This window comes from Chroicocephalus ridibundus, chromosome 3, assembly GCF_963924245.1.
Source record: "Chroicocephalus ridibundus chromosome 3, bChrRid1.1, whole genome shotgun sequence".
Classification (NCBI taxonomy): Eukaryota; Metazoa; Chordata; class Aves; order Charadriiformes; family Laridae; genus Chroicocephalus; species Chroicocephalus ridibundus.
Genome location: NC_086286.1, coordinates 17,249,839 through 17,269,778, shown reverse-complemented (window position 1 = coordinate 17,269,778; position 19,940 = coordinate 17,249,839). Strand labels below are relative to the sequence as shown.

Here is a 19,940-nt window from a genome sequence, read left to right as displayed (position 1 = left end):
CGCCACTGACAGGCGGTGGCGGGGTTGCCGGCCCCCCCGCCACGATGCCGGCGGCTCCCCGGGCGCCTCCCGCCCGCCGGCCCGGCCTCCCCGCCCGCCGCACACGCACCTCACGCCTCGCCCGTCCCGGCTGCCCCCCGCCCCCCGCCCGCTGCCTCCTCACGGACCTCACGGGCCTCACGTCCTCCTGCAGCCGCCGCGCGCGCCCTCCCCGCCGCCCTTCTCGCCCCCCCATTGGCCAGCGCCCCGCCCGGGCCCTCCTGCCATTGGCGGGGTGTGCGGGGTGCACGGGCTCGGCACGCTGCTGGGAGGTGGTTCCGCCGCGGGAGGGGGCGTCGCCTTCGGGGAGGGGGCCAATGGGAGCGCGGCGGGGGCGGGGCGCGAGGCCGGGTCTCCGCCGGGGGCGGCCGGGGCGGTAAACAAGCGCGCGGGCCCGGGCAGCGGGCGCGGAGCGGAGCGAGTGGGGCTGCGCGGCGGCGGCGTGGACAGGTGAGCGTCGCTGTCGCGGCGGCGGCGGGGTGAAGCCAAGCCAAGCCAAGCCAGGCGAGGCGGTGGCGGTTAGGCTGTCCCGTCCCGTCCCGGACGCGCAGGCCGGGGTACGGGAGCGGCCATAGTGATGGAGGGGAAGGGGCTGTGGGGTACCCGGTAGCTCAGCGGGGTGGGATGGAGCGGAGCGGTGCGGGAGGTGAGAGGTAGGCGGCGGTGTCGGCGCCGCCGCAGGGAGGACGCTGGTGCCCGGCGCGGAGAGGGGGCGCGGCTGCCGCATGTCCCCTCGGCCTGGAGGTCGCTCCGCTCCGGGTCGCCCGTCTCCGTCGGGGGGACGTGGGAGGGGTCCGGCGGGCAATGGCGGCTGCCCCGGCCCCGCGGGGCTGGACCCGGCCAGAAGCCGGCGGGTGCCGCGGCCTCCTCTCTGGCCTCGCCGGAGCTGGAGGAGGCCGCGCCGCCCGGGGCCGTCGAGCAGCCGGAGCGCGGGGCCGGTAGCCGGTGAGAGGGGCCTTCCTCTATCTGCCCCGGCAACTGACCGAGTGGTGCGGGGCGCGCTTGGGCGCCTGTCACCGTGCCCGTTGCCCAAGGCGGGTGGCGTGTGCGATCCAGGCCTTGTGCAAGGGCTGGCTCCGTCGCGCCGCAGCCTGCAGCCCGGGGTCACAGCGGGGACCGGTCCCCGTCCCTCCTCCCGTGGCGCGGGGTCGGCTCTGCCCTTAGCAGCCCCTTCCTTCGGAGGGGGGCCGGCGCTTCGCCGCTTGCCCGAGCCGGTGTTGGGGATATTCCAGACAGCGTGTTTCTGGTGGGCTGTATATTCAACCTAAAATGGCTTAGGACAGAGGGTGGAATCTACTTTTCCGCTCTGCGGGGTGTTTTGTCCTGCCACGGGCATCTCGGAGGACAACGCAGTGTCTTGTCCAGTGCTACGTGCTGGCTTTCCAGGCTGCTCCAGCTTAGAACCTCGCTTCTCTCTGTCGATGGGACCCGTCGGTGCGTCTGGTTGAAGATGGATGTAAAATAAATCCATTGTCTGTTTCGAGCTTGCTTGTGGCTGAAATGGGGGCAAAGAAACCATGAGACCCCTGGCTTTGGTAAGGCGCCTGAGGAAATAATCTTACTGTCCACAAGCTAACAGGCTTTTAGAGTTTTTGTAAGGAAGTGATCTGGAATTAACGGGGAGGTACTTAGTTTTAAACAGGCACTGAACAAACTACCTATAAATAACTACAAATGTAAAAGTTTGCCTTTTATAATGTTGCTGTCATAGTTACTGACCATCCGAGCTTCTGCAGAACTGTATCATATGTAATAACGCTATTTTTGATGCCCCAACACACTCACGTCCCACCCAGCAGGAATATAGGTGGGGAACTTCTCTGCATTCCCCCTGTGCAATGAAGATACAAACTTTGAGGTCAGGGTTATGAAAAATAAAGACGTTAAAAAGCTCTTAATGAAAACGAAGCAGGCTTTTTTTCTTTTTTTCACACTTAGGGTTTAGGCAAAGAAAAATGTAAGAGTAAATAAGGTTCTTCTTTCAATCACCTGAAGTATGTTTTTCTAAAAAGGCTTAACCTGACGCCTTCTGAACATTATTTTCCGAGTTGCTTGTCTTTAAATTAGATTGCTTCACTGAACTGGGGTCTATTCTCTGAGCATATGCAAAATAATTGTTAGTACTGGGTGCGGAAAGGTACTGGCCAAAGTCAGTAGTAGCTCAGTAAAAGGCTTCTGAAAGGATTCAGAAATTGCTCTGAGTTAACGGCTGAAGGCAGGTTGGCATTGGAACAGAACATCGGTGGTCTTGCATTTCTCAGCTGTGTCAAGAACTTGTCTCTCTTTCATACATCATCAGAAGGAAGAGTTCAGCGGTGGTTCGTGCGCTTCCCAGTTTGTTTGCTCTTAGACCAGGAGACTTATTTCTGTATTCTGTAGATGCTTTTTCTTTGCTGTTAGTTAGCAATGACCTTGGTAACCTTGAATAAGATATGCTTAGAGTAAACAGTTGTATGTTGTCCAGCCTTACTCAAGAGGGGTGAAAAAAATAGGTGACCTGCTGTGCTTTGACAGTGTCTCCCTTTTAAAAATAAAGCAGTGTGATAAGTAGAAGAAAAGGTCAGAAGATGTGGAGAATTCCCTTACATGTTTACCGTCTGAGTGTTGATCACCTTGTTTCATTGCTGTCAAGGAGAATTCTGTGCTATGCAATGCAGCTCTGGTTATTTCATTTGTGATATTTAGAGCGGGTTAATAATAGCTCGTATTGCATCCATGCAGCAATAACAGAACTTTTTTTGGCTTCTAGTCTTCCAGTAATCCGTTTACAGGCAAGTAGGGGTCTGTTGTTTCATGCCCTCTTTGTCCAGTTGTAATATTTTTTTTCTAGAAACTGAGAAGAGGTACAGTAGCTGAATTTCTGCTTTGTAATTTCCCTCATGTTGAACTAGTTGGTTGGTGACAAAGGGATTTTTTTGTAGGTAAAGATTGGTTTGGTTTTGCTGTGTGAGCCTTTTTTAAATTGTTCTAACAAGGATGCTAGGGGTGGCGCGTGTCTCGTGGTCTTTTATCGTGTGTGTCAGTGTGTATGGTATAGCTTGCTTGGTCCAGCTGTCTTGCTAAATGTGTCTCAGGACTCAGCTTTTGATGCATGAATAAGCATTTCTTTTATTCCTCAAAGCTATCTGCACTGATGGGTGAGCACTTCAGTTTAGGATGGAGGCAGTGCGTCTGAAATAGTATTTAGGTAATCTCCTGTGTGTATGTAGGTCTCTTGGCTTTCTTCCTCTAAAACTGATTAAGAGAAATGTCTGGAAGAGGAGGCTCTTTTTGACTTACTGACCTTTGTGTTCTGGTGCAGAGCATCTCTAGGAAAAGAGTAGCTTCTCTCTCCACTTGTTTTATAAAAGTGATTCAAGCGCTGCCTGTTCTGTGAGCGTGTGCTTTCCTTCAGTACCTAAAGAAGAAAGTAAGTTACTGGCACGTGGAGCCAAAACGCGAGCTCACAGTAAAGCACAGAAGCTTGAGGGAGGGCGTTCAGACAGTGTCTGTTTTCCCACCTACCAGCAAAAGCTCATTTTATCGATGTGTGCCCATCTGTAGATTCAAAGATGCTCTCCATTTTTTAGATGCTACTTGCTTTGTTCCCTCCTCCCCCCCTTGCTCCATTACAGTAGGTGGGGAAGTTAAACCAATGTAAGCTGGTGTGGAAGACCAGGAAATAAGAAGATATACAAGTTTTGCCCTTTGCGCAGTTGCATTTCTGCACCTTATTTCAGTGGCTTTTGTGTTCTGTCAGTCAGTAGAGGTGTAGAGCTAAATGAAACATCTTACACACCCAGTTATTCAGTGTTCTATCTGCTTCTGACAGCGTAGAAGATAACACTAGTTGCTCTGAAAAACTTAGCTGTCAGTCCATGGGGCTGGCTTCTAGAAACTTTACAGCTTTATATCCCTGCTTAAACAAGTCCACACACATATACAGAGTTAACAACTAAGTGTTTTTTTTTTCCTGAAAACTGCATAAGGCCATGTCTCTTTTCCTAAATACTATGTAGATTCTGTATGTAGAGATACCACGGAAGTTGATCTACTTGTGGTCTAGGCGGTCCTAGAACTGTTGGTGCTGTGCAGGTGATATCTTTCACTTACAACATTCTCTTACTGTGTTGTTTTGCCTCTACAGTTTGTCTTGGTTTTGTCTGTAGACTAGATTTTTAGGTAGCATTTTCACTGCTATTCATTTCTTGGTTTTAACTAGTTGCACACCTTATTTTTTCTGGATGTGCGGAATAAATGTACCATAAAAGGGCCTGACGTAGTATTCTGAAACGTCACAGCTCTTCTGCTCTCTGACTCGTACCATTTGGAGGTATTAAATCATCAGTTTGATACAGTCAAAGTGCTCATCAAGAGGATAATCAGGACTAGGAAAGAGGTAGAAGGAAGATGGCTGCAAGTGAATCGAGGGTTTCTTTTGGAGAACTCTTCTGAAATTGTTAAGCCTAGAATTTTATATTGCATAGCAAAGATTTGTGGAGCATGGGCATTCAGAAGTTGCTTTGGGAGGTTTGAGATTTTTCAAAGGCATCTATATAGGTTGCCTTAAGCTTTGGCTTTTCTAGTTTGGAAAAACAGTATGTTTATGTTATAGAATGTGATTTTTACAAAATCTATACAGAGACAGCATAAAAAATTGTAGATTATAGATTCTGCATTAGGTATGAGAGCTTGCAGATTGGGTCTAGTAGTAAATTATGAGAAATACAGAACTCATTAGTCTTACTATAGTGTCAAAGGTGCCTCTGTATTGTCTTGAGTAGAAATCAATACAGATGACTCGTCTGAGGACCGTGGCAGAGCCGTGATGCAGAAGCTGTCGGTTTTGATAGACCATGTTCCCCTTCAGCTCAGAGATCAATTTGTGTCATCTTGAATTTGTGTCATCTTTTTTGCGTACGGTCCTCTTCTTGCATCCTGTTTTTTCTGCTCTTACAGGGAGGTTTTGTCACAGCCAGAAAAAAGAAAGCTCCCATAGCTAGGATGCTGGTATGTAAGGGGGCTATGAATAGACTAGTATGTGTTGTAAGTTACTAAATGTGAACTTAACCCTCACTTCCAGGGCAAGGTTGAAAGGCATGGCACCTATATAGACATGTATGCCTGCAGGATCGATAGTGGGAGGCTGGTGTTTGACCTGCTGTTCACGGTAACAGAAGGGTTATGTTCACCATGTGAACAGAGGATGTGTGTATGCCACCTGGAGGGACGTGCATGGAGTACCTCTTACTTTGTAAAGTAGTGACTCCAGACATAGTGTGCATAGTTGTGTCCCAATGTACAAAAAGGGTAACAAGGAAAATATCTTCTTACACCTGAGGAAGACAGATGTATGGTACAGTTACAGGGTGTGTCTAGTTTTACAGACAGTTATAATTAGAAAGGTTTTGACTAGAAACCTCTACCGGTGCGGCGTTTAATCATTTTGATATGGCTGTTAACAATATACTGTTAAAGTGGTTAGCAAACTGGCTATAAATCCTTGTTCCTTTTTGCTCTGTAGAGGTGGATATTTAAAGGACACTTAGGTATAGGCTGTGTGCTGTAAGGATCACTGTATTTGGAGAGAGCAGTTATTCTGTTCCCAACCCCATCACTGGTATGTGGTGTAACTTTGGGTAGATTACTTGTGTTCTTCCCTTTAAAGTAGAGAACTTTGATATCAGTCGCCTTTCTTTTAGCTTCCTGAGATCTATGCGTGAAGTGATGTGTGTAGCAAGAGGAAGAGCTGCTATTTTTCCTAATAATTTTGTCATAAGTAATGGTGTTATTAACTTTAAAGGAATCTGCACTTGTTTGTGAGGCATAGTTTTTTTTCCTCAGTTTCCAATTCCCAAATTGGACTCAATCTGCTTTCAGAAAGTTAAAACTTCCAATAAAAACAATTACAACATAACACTGTATGAAAAAAAAAAAAAAACCCAAACACCAAAAACCAAAACAACCAACCCCCAAAAAATCTGCAAACTCATAATCTCCCTCATTTATAGTTTGTGTTCTGGTTCAGAGTATGGGACCAGGGAGGAAGCTCTGTTGGTTCCCTGCGCAGAGCTTAATGCCGTGGAATTGTGCATTAGACAGGGACTGACTCCGTGTGTGTCACCACAGCTGTCACCACAGCTTTGGTGGTCTTTTCTGCCCTAACTGGTGAAGTGATTCTGTGAGAGCGTAGAGCTGCTCTGCAAACCTGGGGGGAGAAGTTTGTAATGTTTATTTTTTGTTTGAAGTGCAATGTTTGGATTTGATCAGCACAGAGCTTTAGTGTAACCTTCCTGTAAATGCTGCTGGCTAGAGTTGTTCCACATGGATGTGGGGGATTTGTCTTTTAAAGTGATGCTGTATGTTAGCACTGATAGAGCGATGACTCGGAACTAGTGAACTGTGCTTTTGTGTAGACTTGCCAGAAACCCAAATAAAGGTGTAAATTCAGCTTGTAGTAGTTCTGTTTCTTAAGTATGTGCTTCATATATTGTATCTGCCTGAATCTCATATTAATCTGTGCACTTTGTGTTCATGCTCCATTTTGACTTTAATATACTATTGTCTTTGTTGCTGGATGAAAGATCCACATGTGTGGGGAAGTAACTTGAGCCTGCAGCTTTTGAGCCATGCAGAGGATGCAGTGCAGTGGCTTGTTCTAAGCACTGCCCAATGCATTAACAGGAAAAAACCTTGTTTTTTTTCTTGTCCTCTTATTCTTTCTCCCTTTCTTCTTTGTAACATAGGTAATACAAAGATAGGATCTCAGGTATAAATACAATTCTAGATTGAAATATCATCCTAGTGCCCCAAATCTTTTTGCCCTGCAAATGTGGTAAATGGAACTTTTTTTGGTTCCCCAACTGCAAATACTTATTTCCCAGGAGCAGGCACAGAACTTATTCTTGGGGAAAAGCGAGTGAGCGGTAGCCTTAGACTCGCAGCGATTGAGTTGGATCTACCTCAGTTTAATGGGAAACAGCGTGCGCCTGGGATAGAATTTATTAGTGTATTGTGTCAAGGCGTATCAGCAGAGGAAGTGGCCTGTAATGAGGGAATGTGCTCTCCCACTAGGATCTTAATTGTGAGTGAATTATTTCTAGATCTGTGGCCAGGGTAGAAAGACGCTCTGTTAATTCCAGGCACGTGGGCTGTGACTACGCTTTTGCATGTGCCCAGACATTGTCCAGAAAGAAGTAAATAGAGCCACCAGTCCAGAGCATTCACTTTGCATTGATGTATCTCTGCCTAAAATAAAGCAGACTGTGCTTACTTTTAAAGTGTCCGAGCATTCTTTTCACTCTTATGTTGTGTGTCAAAGCCATTTATGGGGAAAATTGTTCGTACTTGGTTTTGAACTAGCTGTCATTTGCTAAAAATGACTGCTAAGCCTTCTAAATTTTGGTGGAAAGATGCATTTGTCTGCCAAGCAGCCCACTTTATCAGTGCGTGTACTGCTATTATAAATGATTAGAGAGTAAACAAGTTCCGCCTGCCCTTCAAAGGTGTTTGTTTTAAATGGCATTGGCAAACTGCTTTGTGCAAGTGTAGTTTTAAAGCAGCTTTCAGAGACTTGCTGAATTCAATTTAAGGAGGCTTGAGTCAAAGCCCCAGGGTAGGACTCAAATATGGGAGTCCTTAGTTCTGTTGTAGGTCAGGTCTTTAAAGACATTTCTTTTGGAGCTGCAGTGTGTGAGAGACGTGGGGAGGGGGAGAATGAAGGATAAGCAAGGTGGTAGACGTTCAGTTCAATTTGAAAGATAATGACAACTTTGTCCCTTCAAAATGCAATTTGTTCTGTGCCCTGCATGGTTGAAATTTGTGTCAGCTGCAACCCAAGGAATCCAGCTAATGAAAATATGTCTAGGCAGGGGCCTGGAAATCTGGTATAAAAGGAACTGGTAGGGGAGGTGTGTGATGGAACTGAAAAGGGCCATGAGTGAAAGGATAACATGAAAGGGTTCGTATGACAACACACACAAAAAGAAATGGAGAAATCTGAAGAAGTTTTGAAATCAGTTCCAGTTTTAGCGTGCAGAAAAGGAGGTTCAGGGGAGACCTTATTGCTCTCTACAGCTACCTGAAAGGAGGTTGTAGCCAGGAAGGGGTCAGTCTCTTCTCCCAAGTAACAAGCAATACGACAAGAGAAAACAGCCTCAAGTTGCACTAGGGGAGGTTTAGGATAAATATTAGGAACAATTTCTTCACCGAAAGGGTTGTCAAGCATTGGAACAGGCTGCCCAGGGAAGTGGTTGAGTCACCATCCCTGGAGGTATTTAAAAGACAGGTAGACATGGCGCTGAGGGACATGGTTTAGTGGTGGATTTGGCAGTGCCAGGTTAACGGTTGGGCTTGATGATCTTAAAGGCCTTTTCCAACCTAAATGATTCTATGATTCTACAGAAGACCTTAATGAGTAGTACATACTTTGAAGTTAATCTACTGATGGCTTATTGCCATGAAACAAATGTGCTGAATTCCTAGTCATCTGTGTCTTGTTTGTGGTGTTTATTATTTTTATTTAATACTGTTGCCACACTCACTCTGATAGTATGGGTGGCTATAACACTGATTCCAGGGTTATAGTCCTTGTTTAGCTACAACTAAGATAACAGTGATTGTGATAATGGATAATAGGAAGGGGAGGAAAGCATAGAGACTGCTTCAGTTTCCTTTGCAAGTGTGATATCAGCCTTACTACTTGTCCAGCCCTAATATTTTTTCACTTTTGTTTTATTTAAAGAAAAGTTGGAGATAAAGAAGGAAGCTAAAACTATCTAGAGACCTGAGAGGAGGAATGTGGGCTACTGTAAAACTACTGGGGTTTTGCTAGGGTGTTTTTATGTTTTGGGTTGGCTTTGGTGTTTTTTTTTTTTAATTATTCAATAGTAGATTTCTTTCTTGTGTGGGTAGCAAACTGTTGATGGTAGAATTAATTCCCTTGCATTGTAAAAGGTTGTGTTGTCATGCACGGAAAACTTTAAAAAATATTTCTGGTATCTTTCTGTATGATTAGAAGTCTCCTTGTGTTTAAACTCACTCAGTTGTATATACGTGTGAGTATATATAAGTAAGGTTTTTGACTGTACAAGCATCTAGGAAAAAAGCACATGGAGTCAGAAGCTGGTCTGTGTGTCTGTAGGAGCACATGTTAGCACATGGAAAAGAAGGGGAAGGAACGGAGAGATGTGTGGTGAAAAGAGTACAAATATAAGAATTTCTGTTGCCTGTTGTGAGGAGCCTCTGGTACGCTGAGTGTCTCGCTGTACTTGCTTAAACCTTCATTCCAGTAGTCTGGTGTGTTAAAGGGAGGAAGTGCACTGCAGTTAGTCACTAGAGGACAGTGGCTTGGGAGGCAGGTGATCGTTGCACATAGGAGCATCCCAGGCATTGATGTAGTTTTGTCATTACAATAGTGTTCCAAATCTGGTGCAATGTCAGAAGATGGTTTGCCTACTGGCGTGGCATCTAACCTATATCAGCCTCTCTACCTGCCGTGTGGACCTTGTCTGGTGTCCGAGGATGAATTGGCTCTAGCCTCCTCATGCTAAAAGGTGTGGGTGCTTTCTAGAGATCCATTCAACTGTGGCAAGTTTACTAAGCAAAAACTGTGACCCTGCCTATTTCTTGGAAAATAGCTTGTGATTGACACTTGTCAACCTTCTTCACAACTGACTTGTCCATAGTCTGTGTAGGAAGCGCCCTACTTTGCTAGCACTAGATAACGAGCCCTCAGGAGACAAGTGAAATGTGATATAGACTTTGTACATTCTGTTTGAAACCACTCCTTAAATCTGTTGTTGATAGAGTGTGCTTATGATGTTTTTTTATTGATTTAGTAGTGGTATGAAAAGAACTTGCTGTAAGGCCGGGGGGGAACCACCTTGCCTCTGTCTGCACTGGGTATTAACGTGAGTGTCTTGCTGGGGACATGTACTCATCTTCTCCTTGGAAGTGCATGCTTCCTCTGTCTTTCAGTTTTCACATCTCTTGTCCTTGCTTGTGCTTATTGCTTTTTCTATGGAGAAAAATGTAGTTCTACTAATTCTTAGTTATTTTTTGTGTGTAATCTTTTCCCTTCTTGATTACCTAGCATGTGTTTTCTTTCATGCTTTCTCGTTAGTTCCTGCTTTCTGTGTCCTCCCCAGGGTAATTAACCAATGTGTCCTGCTAAATGTAGGGTCTCTAAAACTAGATAACCTGGGATTTTTTCTACTTGAGGAAGATGCCTCCAGTATCAGTTCAGTTCTCATTGCACTTATTACCTTCCACCTTCGTATTGCTTGATGATGGGTATAGAATTTACCTGAATGTTTTCTTGCTCCTGATGCTATTTTTGTTTCCTCTGCTTTTTCCTGGCTGTGCTTTGTTAAAGGCGAGGAGTTGGTGTACAAAAGATGAGGAACTGGAAGGAGATGGCTTACAGATAAAATTCTGTCTAAAAAAGCAGGAGTATGGTCGCGCTTCTGAAGATACATTCCTTCTTCTCAGGCTTTACTTGTCGGTGACTCTCACTGGGTTTGAGTTCTGAAGTCCTTATTGAGCCATGCCTTTGCCTTTGTGCTTGTACTGTGGTTTCCATTTGGGTCTGTGAGCTATCTGCAGAAAATATGAAAGATCATTGAAAATAGCAAGTCAGTTGCCTGTAGGCCTGTATTCCAGCAAGGTGCGGGGATAAATGGCCCATTACAACAGCCTGTCCTTTGGCAGCACTGCGTCGGAGCATGTTGCTGATGCTTCTGAGCTAACAAAGCGCTTGCACGGTACCTAAGTGGTTATAACTGATGTGCAGAGGAAAGTGGGGGTGACAGCACGGAAGTCAGAAGGATATCAGTAGCAACGCGCCCAGTGGTGTCTTTTATAGCCAAACCTGTAAAGGGCAATTGGTCCTCTTTGCTTGCTGATATATTTAGCAATGGGATGTTGAGCGTGCATTGTGCAATGTATGTTTTCCATTTGTGGTTGCATTAGCTTCCCTGAAATTTTGTTGGAAGATTTAACTTTTTTTTTAAAGGCGCATTTAGCGTATAATAACTGTCACTTCAAGATAAATCCTTCAGCTGTGTTTGGGTGAAAGGAGAATATGGTTTTAGCATCGTTGGTTAGAAAGAATGCATGTTAAAAGTGGATGGTTTTGTGTGTGTTGTCTGAGTGTACATGGATCTATATTGCATTACCTTCTGTTGCTCTTCTTGAGAGGGAATGAACTTTACTCATTCAAGCTTTCCCGTGCTTCTAATACCTGAGAGTAAAAAAAAAAATCAATTATTTCTTAGTAGTGACAACCTCTGAATGGTCTTATTTCAGCTAGGACACTACTGCGTTGTTGGTTGGTCTCTTTGCCCAGCTCCGAATTGCAGGGACAGCCTGCAAATACTTTGAGTGAGATCCATGTGGAAATTTCCAGTGTGAAGGTGTGTGTGTGTGGGTGGGAAAACCACCTCCTGTTGACAGAGTACACTTCCTTACCTGACAGACAGCTTTCAAGTGTAACAGTGCATTATACAATGTTAAAACCAACCCTAGTTGTTAAACTCTGGAGAGATTCAGAAGTAACACTTCTTACAGGTCTGAACCACGTGGATAGGTCTTGCAAAGATAACCACAGAAGAATAATGGCCTTGGTAGGCTTGATTTTTATTTTTACAGCTAACCAATTAAGCCCAAATTCGTTGCAAACACTTGACTGTCCTCTAACAACCGCACTTAAAGCATGTAAGGTATAATCCTCACTTCCTGGCTACAGTGGTTGTTCCTGATTTTGATCACTGATTAACAGTCGATGAACAAATACTCCAGTAACTGGGGTTTACCCTGCATTTGCATAATAATGTGTTTTGGAAATTCAGCTGGAGTAATCTGTGCGTCTCCTGTGTGACTGCCGTAAATTGTGTACCTATCCAGAAATTTAGCTATAGCAGTCCATGCTGCTCCTACGTGACTGATAGCGCAGGCGTGTTTGTGAGACAGGCTTTGTGTTTCTTGGGAAGGTAACTGGATCCAGTTGCCTGTTGTCTGTATCAGGGCGGAATGCTGTGTGTACTGTTGGCTCAGGATCACTTGTACACCTTCAGTGTTTACAGTTTACAGTTCACAATGTTTACAGTTGTGCATGTGTGGGTGTTCACAGGTTATCTTCTAAAAATGAATTGGTGCCTGCGTACCTACCAAGGAAATAACTTAAATATGTGTCCTTAGTTGTGCTTGGTACCTGCTGCAGCCAGAATTTTTTTTCTTTCCTCCAGATTATCACAGAGAATGTTCTGTGGCTAAGGCTGAACCTTAGGCAGCATCTTGTGCCAAATGCATGCCTCTGCCTTCTATGTCAGTAAAGGTGGGAGGATGTGCAACTGAACCAGCCCTGGAACTGTGAGCCTGACTGTGCTTTAAAGATGTGGGACATATGTGAAATAAGCAGGTGAAAGTCTCCCCTGCAAAATGGTTTTGGCATCCCAGCCACTCCTGATTTTTCTTTTATGTGAACCACAGTGCTGTAGGAGAGCCGGTGTCCTGAGCCTGAGCTTGGTTCTAGGTTGAGACAAAGGAGTCAGTGGAACTCGTTCTTCTCAGACACACTCTTGTCTTGCATCCTGCAGTGCCGAGTTTGTGTATTAAGACACTGAAATTGCACAAACTGTCAGGAATCTGACATGGAATGCCCCTTGAACAGGAAGGGGGATTGAGTCAAAAATTTAAAACTGTAGTGCAGTACTCTGCAAATGCTGTAGTATGTAGCTGTTCTGAGCGTACTTAAGTTTCCAATTAAGAGTAGCAGTGAGTTGGAAGTTAAGGGCTGAGCAGACTACCGCTGGAGGACAGACAACGCTTCCTTGTTGGTGTGGAAATGAAGAACTTTGGCTATGTAGCATGAGCAGGCATAGTTCCTGGGCAGGAATGGGATGTGACAGTTGTCAGTGCACTTCATCCATGCTATCAGGTACTGAGAATATGTTCCAGGACTTGTTAATCATTAAAGGTCAAATAGTAATGCTTTTAATCCTTTTTAAACATTTGGAAGGAATCAAGACCATCTTTGCAGTGTTACTGACGTTTACCTATCTCTGCGTCCCCTGGTCAATGGTAACTTGAATATTGTGTGGAGTCCTGTGACTTTATCCTAACGCATGAACGGTCATAAGGAGAGTTCTCGCTTTGCCTGGTAAGGTCAGCTAACTAGCTGTCATTCACGCTGGCCTGTGTGCTATCTGAGCTGCAAACCATTTCCCATGGTGGCTGGTTGCCAAAACGGAAAGGGATTGTCTGGAATAGCCACTGGCTCTTAGGTGGCTTGAAAGTGGTTGCAAACTTGTTCCTTGACCTTTTTGTTTTTTTTTTTTCTTTTCTTCTTTTTTCTCTTCCACCTTTCAGCACGGAAAGAGATCAGTCATGGCGGGTGATGCCATCATGGTCATGAGGGGCTTGACAAAGCTGAGTAAAGCAGTCCTAGAAACCCAAGCAGGGCAGCTTCGGCAGGTGCTCCTTGGGGGCGATGCAGTTACCATTGCGAGGACTCTCCAAGCCACTGCTGAAGAACAGTTCAGTTCTGCCTTGGGGAAAATGCAGGTAAGCAAAGCTCTTTGTGCACAGTCTGGTCTGATGTTTTGCTTTTCCTCCAGCTACTTTTTGGTTTTGTTTAGACAGTGGCTAGGAACTTGCATCATGAACTAGAACCCAGCTCTGAAGTGCTGGGTTGGTAATATAGATGTTGCAACACTCTGGGATTTCTCCAGGATTTCTGTGGTGTGCAGTAGGTGCTAGGACAGGAAAGGGCAGAGGGGAATGTTACTGCGGAGTGCTGCAGTTTCCATTACTAAGTGTTTAAGACATGCTGAAGATGAAGCGCGCTTTGCTTGCCTTATATTGTCAAAGATTAAGCTCTTGCTAAGACTGGCCATCAGCTTTGTTATTTAAAGTCTCCTTCAAACTTCAGTCATTGATTACCTCTCCTTTGCCTAAGTGAATGAACTCTTCTAGAGTGAATTGGATTTAGCTCGGTGCTTCTTCCTTTCTTTACAGATTTGGTGCATGAGATATTTTTCAGGATGGCTCAGGGTCAAGTGTTTGCATGTTCACCACTTACAGCCCAGACTGAATTTTCAGAACTGATTTTCAAATGAAGAACATAAGAAAAGCCAGCATCTATCTCTTTTTTTTGTTGTTGTTTTTTTTTTTGGTTTTTTTTCTGTTTTGTTTTAAAGCAGCAGCTTCTGTTACCAGGCACGGGGATGGATTTATAAGAGCTTCACATTTGCAGTGTTGCCCTCTCTTGAAAACATGGGGCTTGTCTGAGGAAAATAACTGTTCTTAATCAAAACCAACCATTCTTTATGATCCTTCAGAAAGACAGCATAGCTTGGATCATGATTTTGAAGCAGAAACTAATGAGCGAGGTTTTGACCTCTTTTTTTTTTTTATGCAACAAGTTTAGACTATCACAGCAGTCTCCTGTAGCTTCAGTCCTAGAATCTGGGCCCGTGTTCCCTTGGTTCTCTATAAGCTTGCCATAGGAACACCCTAAGTTTGTTTGTTTACAGAGATAGTGCTTTGTCTTGCCTTTGCATCCAAGGAAAGAGAGAGTTGTGATGTTCTCCTGTTTCTGTGCATGCTTCTGTGCCCAGGGAGGCCCCACAAAGACACCTGCAGAACACTTGCCCTGCCTTCTAAATGAGTTGCATAGGAAGCTGCTGCCAAAGCAGTAAGAAATCTGTCTGAAGCTATGACACTTTTCTGTTTAGAACAGAGGAAAGCTTTTATGTTAAGTGACTATATTCCACTTCTCTTGACGTGTGGCAGGGTTTTGGCTGTCTGACATGCCTTTTAAAACTTAAGTGTGGAAGTAGAGATGCCTTCTTGCTTGAAATCATCAGTCAGTATTGTGGCCACAGTCCCCATCTGTAAACAGATTGCCCCCTTTCCCCCCTGCCCCAATGTTGAGGATCAGAATAGCATGAGACCTGCTGAATAACAGGAAAGACCATGTTCTGGTTTTTTTCCTGTGAGGAGGGGAAATGTAATTAGTGTTTAGGAAAGAGCCTAAAATATGCTGCCCGCTTGCCTGACCGCAGCAGGATTCAAAATCCTGTTGACTGGCTGTAATAGTCATTAGTTCTTCCATGGTATTGCTGCTGCTGAGATAGGTAACTGCAATATGTCGAGTAGCAAGTAAATAGGAGATATGTCAAGTAGCAAGTAAATAGTAGATAATGCTCTGCTCTCCCCCCCACATTGAAAAGTGGTGGGAAATATCTGGACTTAGTGGGGCGACTCTTACAGGTCTGGACAGAACAGAAAAGTCTTGCCTTGAGTGTTGCTGTGTCTGACACTGCTATCCTTGCTTCAAACACAAGATTTAATTACTTTGGGATGACAGCAAACCTTGCCATAGGTATCTGGTATTGCTTCGGGTAGCTTTGGGCTTGAAAGTGCTGACATTGCTTCCTTAGGGACAGCATGGGAAGAGGGAGCAGGGTAGGGGTAAGAACTGAATATTATGAATATTATGAGATTTAGCTTTTTGTTGTCCCTCCTGAGTATATCTTTGGTGATATTGTAGCTCCCACCACCTGTTATTTTGAGCAGTGGATTGCTTCTAGTGAACTCCATAATTAGTGTCACTTCCTGGCAGTATATGGAGAACAAGGCCGCCCCAGTTACAGGTATTTGAGAAGCTGTTAATTAATTTGTCCCATCAATGGGGTTGAAAGACTGCCAGTGATTTCATCCCAGGTGTCCTCAGTGTTTCTTCTTTTTTCCTGTCTCTTACTGTGAATGTCTGCAGTGCCAGAGTCTCCACAAATTACTTATTGTGGAGACAGGACAGCCTAGCTACCTGTCCATCTCTGGGGACCAGGGGTGGGTAAGGGAGCAGGTTTAAAGTTCTTTCCTTAAAGTATTTCTATTATTGCTTGCAGGAACTAGGCAAACAGCAGGAGAACTTAACTGATCTCAGTGAGGATTTTGGGAAAGACTATGACTTCTCAGCCCGAGAACAATCAGATGCTGCAATGGACTTCTCCACTGCCCCTGGCAAGCCTCACGAACGCAGCGGTGAAGGCCCTGCTTACTCTTACACTACGAATGGACCTTTTAGAGGTGTTGGTGAGACTGGAGATTCCAGCATGGGTCAGAAGCCTTTCCCTCCCAAAATGGATGCAAGGTTATTTGGAGGCTTTAGGGACCCTGGAAATCCTTTTGCTGCTGCTTTTGGACAAAATAGGGCTTTTCACCAAGACCATTCCTCTGTTAGTGGATTAACAGCGGAAGATATTGATAAAGCCAGACAGGCTAAAACAGGTTCAGAGCAGAAACCCTACAAGCAGATGGTATGTTGTTGTTGTTTTTTTTAATAGGGGATTCTTCGTGCTATGGTTTCTATACTGGATTGTCCTTACTCACCTTCTCCAGTGTTTCTCATTTCTTCCTCTTCTGCTGTTCCCTTTTGTGGAGGCAAAAGAGGGAAGTGTCTGTGCTCCCTAACTCTGATCTCTGTGATGTTTCTGTCAGTAGCTTTTCAGGCTCTCCTTTCACACCCACCCCCTCTGTATCAGATATTCTGATATGAGAGAACGTTTAAAAAGCATACATAGGGTTAGACTCCAGCTTTCTATTAACAAGAGTTCTCCTTTCATTCACTGGACTATGAGGATTCAATGTATTTATGATGCACATTACAGTAAGGAAGGGTCTGTATTTCACGCCAGTTTTGGGGGTAAAATGTTGAGTAGGTGGGGGCAGCTGTAGGGATACAAAGGTTTGAACACTGACCTAAAGAGTCTGTCTTCTCCTTAAGGGCACTGTCCCCTTTAGCTAGTTGTGTTGCTACGGCTGGGAAGAATGAATTGGACCTAAGCTTCTCTCAGTGAAGGCTGTGGCTTCCTGTACTGTGTATTGCAGTCCTAGAAGTGGAGGGAACATTGCCCTGGGCATTAGTAGATTGGAGAGTAGCATAGCTCACAATTGTTGCTTTAGGGCTTCATGCCCTTGTGTGAGGCAACGCAGAAAGCCCACAGCAATATTCATAGTGGAGATACTTGCCTTCTGCGCTGACCTTCTGCCTCCTTCCCCAAACCCAGTATCAGATGCTACTGAGGGTTCACTCACTGGCATATTGCATTGATGTAACTGTATGCTTTGCTTCTCCAGCTGTTGCACACGTGGGAATTATCTACAGTACTGTGAACCTGATAACCTTCCATGAGTTTTAATTCCATGCGTGGAAGGGAGTTTGGGTTGGCAGTGTGCTGCTTCTCCAAGTTGAAAATATAAGGGCTGCTGAGGTGAAAGTAAAAATGGGGTTTCTAAACACGGTTGTCAGCTTTTCTATCGGTCCCACCTTCTCCTCCACTCCTCTGCTTAGTGTATGTTTCAGTTCACAGTGTGTCTGTTCTGCAGTGTGTTCACTTGAAAATCTCAATGTATACAAGACTCGGTATTCAAGAAAAGCTTTCCGTAGCACAGAGTTGAAGTGCTTTCAGAGTTGCACTCTGAATTCGCAGGTATCTGACCATATGCCCAGTTCATTTGTGGATTTCTTTCTGTTTTGTTTTCCTTTCCCCCTCTTTCTGCTGCAGCTCAGTGAGCGGGCCCGGGAGAGGAAAGTTCCTGTCACAAGGATCGGACGGCTCGCCAACTTTGGAGGTCAGTTTGCACACCCACATTTGTGAAGTCACTACGCTTGCACATACTGATTAATGGCTGTTTATGACAGTGCTCCTGCTGAAGCATTAGTTGGTTCTATCTTCTGGTTGAGCTTGCTAATAGGAAAGTGCTTTTCCACAAACAGCTTCTTAGCTCAGAGCTTGATTTGGGCTTTTTCATTGCAATTAGGGATCTTGATCTTTAGTCAGAATTAAGTTATGCTTTGAATCCAGTTATCTGTCACTCTTTTATCATATCTAACTGCTACTGTGATGGTATGGCAAAGAAAAAAGCTCCCCACCTAAACGGACCTTTCAGATCCATTCACCAAATGACCTGTAAAGAAAAACTACAGTGTTGGCATGGGTTTTCTTTTGTCTTAAGGCAGCAGGCTGATATATTCCTGCAGCTTAGTTTTTTTTTTTTTGTATACCTGTTCTGAAATAGGGGGTTGGGGGGGAAAGTCACTCTGAAGAGTGTAGGGCAGATGATTTGGGAGTGCATAGCAGAACTGTGTATCTTCATGGTAACGCATACTGGGCTGGCTGTTTTTATGAGGGAGAGAGCGAGGTGCAGGTTGTTCTCCAGTCTGTACAAATGCCCCAGTCCTGCATATGTGATTTCACTTTATTGAGGAAACTCTCCTTACAGTCTGCTGTTACTGTCAAGCATAGACAGCTGAAGCAGCTGTTATATTAAATAATTTTTTCCCAGACTTATCCTTGCTACTTCTCTCAACAGTGGTTAAATATAAAACATATCCTTCCGATATTGAGTTTTAAGGGTTGGGAGATGATAATAGTCAAGGTTTGATTTACTTGGCCATTGCTTATAAACCACTTTCTCCCAGGAAGGATGTAAAGCCTGAGCTTCTAAGATCAAACAAGCTGACACCTATGTGAATTTTATTTGCACAATGGAACTTACTATGTTAAAAAGCAGCTAAATATCTTCAGTAGTATTAACAGCTGGTGTTTATCTAATGTCTTACATCCAAAACCATCAAAAGACTTTTAAATGTTCCTGAGAAAAAGGGAACTATCACGGTATTACAGGTGGAAAAGATGATCACAGCTAGTCTTACATAGCTAATCATTAGATGAGTAGTCTGTTGGGTTTTTTTGGTGACTAGTGTTTTGAGATGCTAGTAGCCTATCTAGGTTGTGAACAGTCTCTCCCAAGTAGCATGTTAGGCCCTTGTGGCTCTTGTGATTCTCTTCCACAAAATTTGATAGAGAAGCACATCTGCAAAGTAGACATCCTTGTGTTACAGATCCCAGAAGAAAGAAAAATAGCCTGTCAAATGTCATTTGTATCGACTACTATATAAAAAAACCAATTATTCGTTGTCTGTGTGTATCTTTGTCAGAGTAATGTGCACACTAGGAGGAGTTGAGGGCAGGGCACCGATTCTATGCAGTGCAGGAATAAGCAGCAAGGGAGTTTTGTGATATCATAAGGTTTTAATGCTGGTCAATTCTCTCTAACCCTGTAGTTCATTGCAGGTGCTCTGGCTTCTCAGCATGCTTAGTATTCCTGAAATGGAAGCAACATTCATGATCTGCTTTTTGGAGTAATAAGGCATCACTTTAAAACTAACTTGCCTTCTTTATTTTTAAGCTCTAGTAGCATAAAGGTCTCTGTTGTAATCTAGCCTTGATTCTTTTTTTTTTTTTATGGAAAGTGTCACAGCACTTCTAGCTGTCATCTTCCGAATTTATCTGTGGCTGCTTGCTGACAGCTGGTGGATGTGAAGTGGCAGATGACCAAATTTTCTGTGAACTTTGAGTTCCAGTGTTGTCGCTGTATGCTCTAGCTCTTGGCACCCAAGGCTGTTGCATGAGGAAAGGCTGACTCATGCTTCAAGGGGGAATATAACTACCTGCCTAACTGCAAGTTAAAAAAACAAAACAAACCCCACCAAACCAAAACCACAAAGGGAGAGTAAGAAAGAAATGCTTGTTTATAAGCAGTATCCCATGTCATATCTGTGTGTGTCATCTATTTTTTGGTCTTCCTTCTCCTCCAGTTTCCTGTTTTATGTGATTGAAATCGCTGGCAAGACAGAGCTCTTGCTTTCAAGACTGCTTTTAGGGGAACACTGTGTTGCAAAAATGGTGTTCAGATTCTCCCGTTTCTTGCTAGCATTCATCGCTTATCTTTCCCTCTGAATTTTTCCCTGCAACAGCAAAGAGAAATACCACTGTCACTATGTTGGCTAACAAACAGCAGCTGTGGCCTATAGGTAGGGTTTTTCCAATTTAAGAAATCCCTTGGTGATATTT

General features: G+C 44.5%; 1 protein-coding gene across 1 annotated transcript in view; it reads left to right on the top strand.

Annotated features, from left to right (window-relative positions):
- Positions 1-357: 357 nt before the first annotated feature.
- COQ8A (coenzyme Q8A) overlaps positions 358-19,940 on the top strand; it is a 46,610-nt gene continuing 27,027 nt past the window's right edge. The window contains exons 1-4 of the mRNA XM_063328171.1: positions 358-489; positions 13,387-13,581; positions 15,930-16,340; positions 17,589-17,655. Of these exons, the coding sequence (XP_063184241.1) occupies positions 13,405-13,581; positions 15,930-16,340; positions 17,589-17,655 (655 nt within the window). The 5' untranslated portion in view covers positions 358-489; positions 13,387-13,404. The remainder of the gene's footprint in view (positions 490-13,386; positions 13,582-15,929; positions 16,341-17,588; positions 17,656-19,940) is intronic.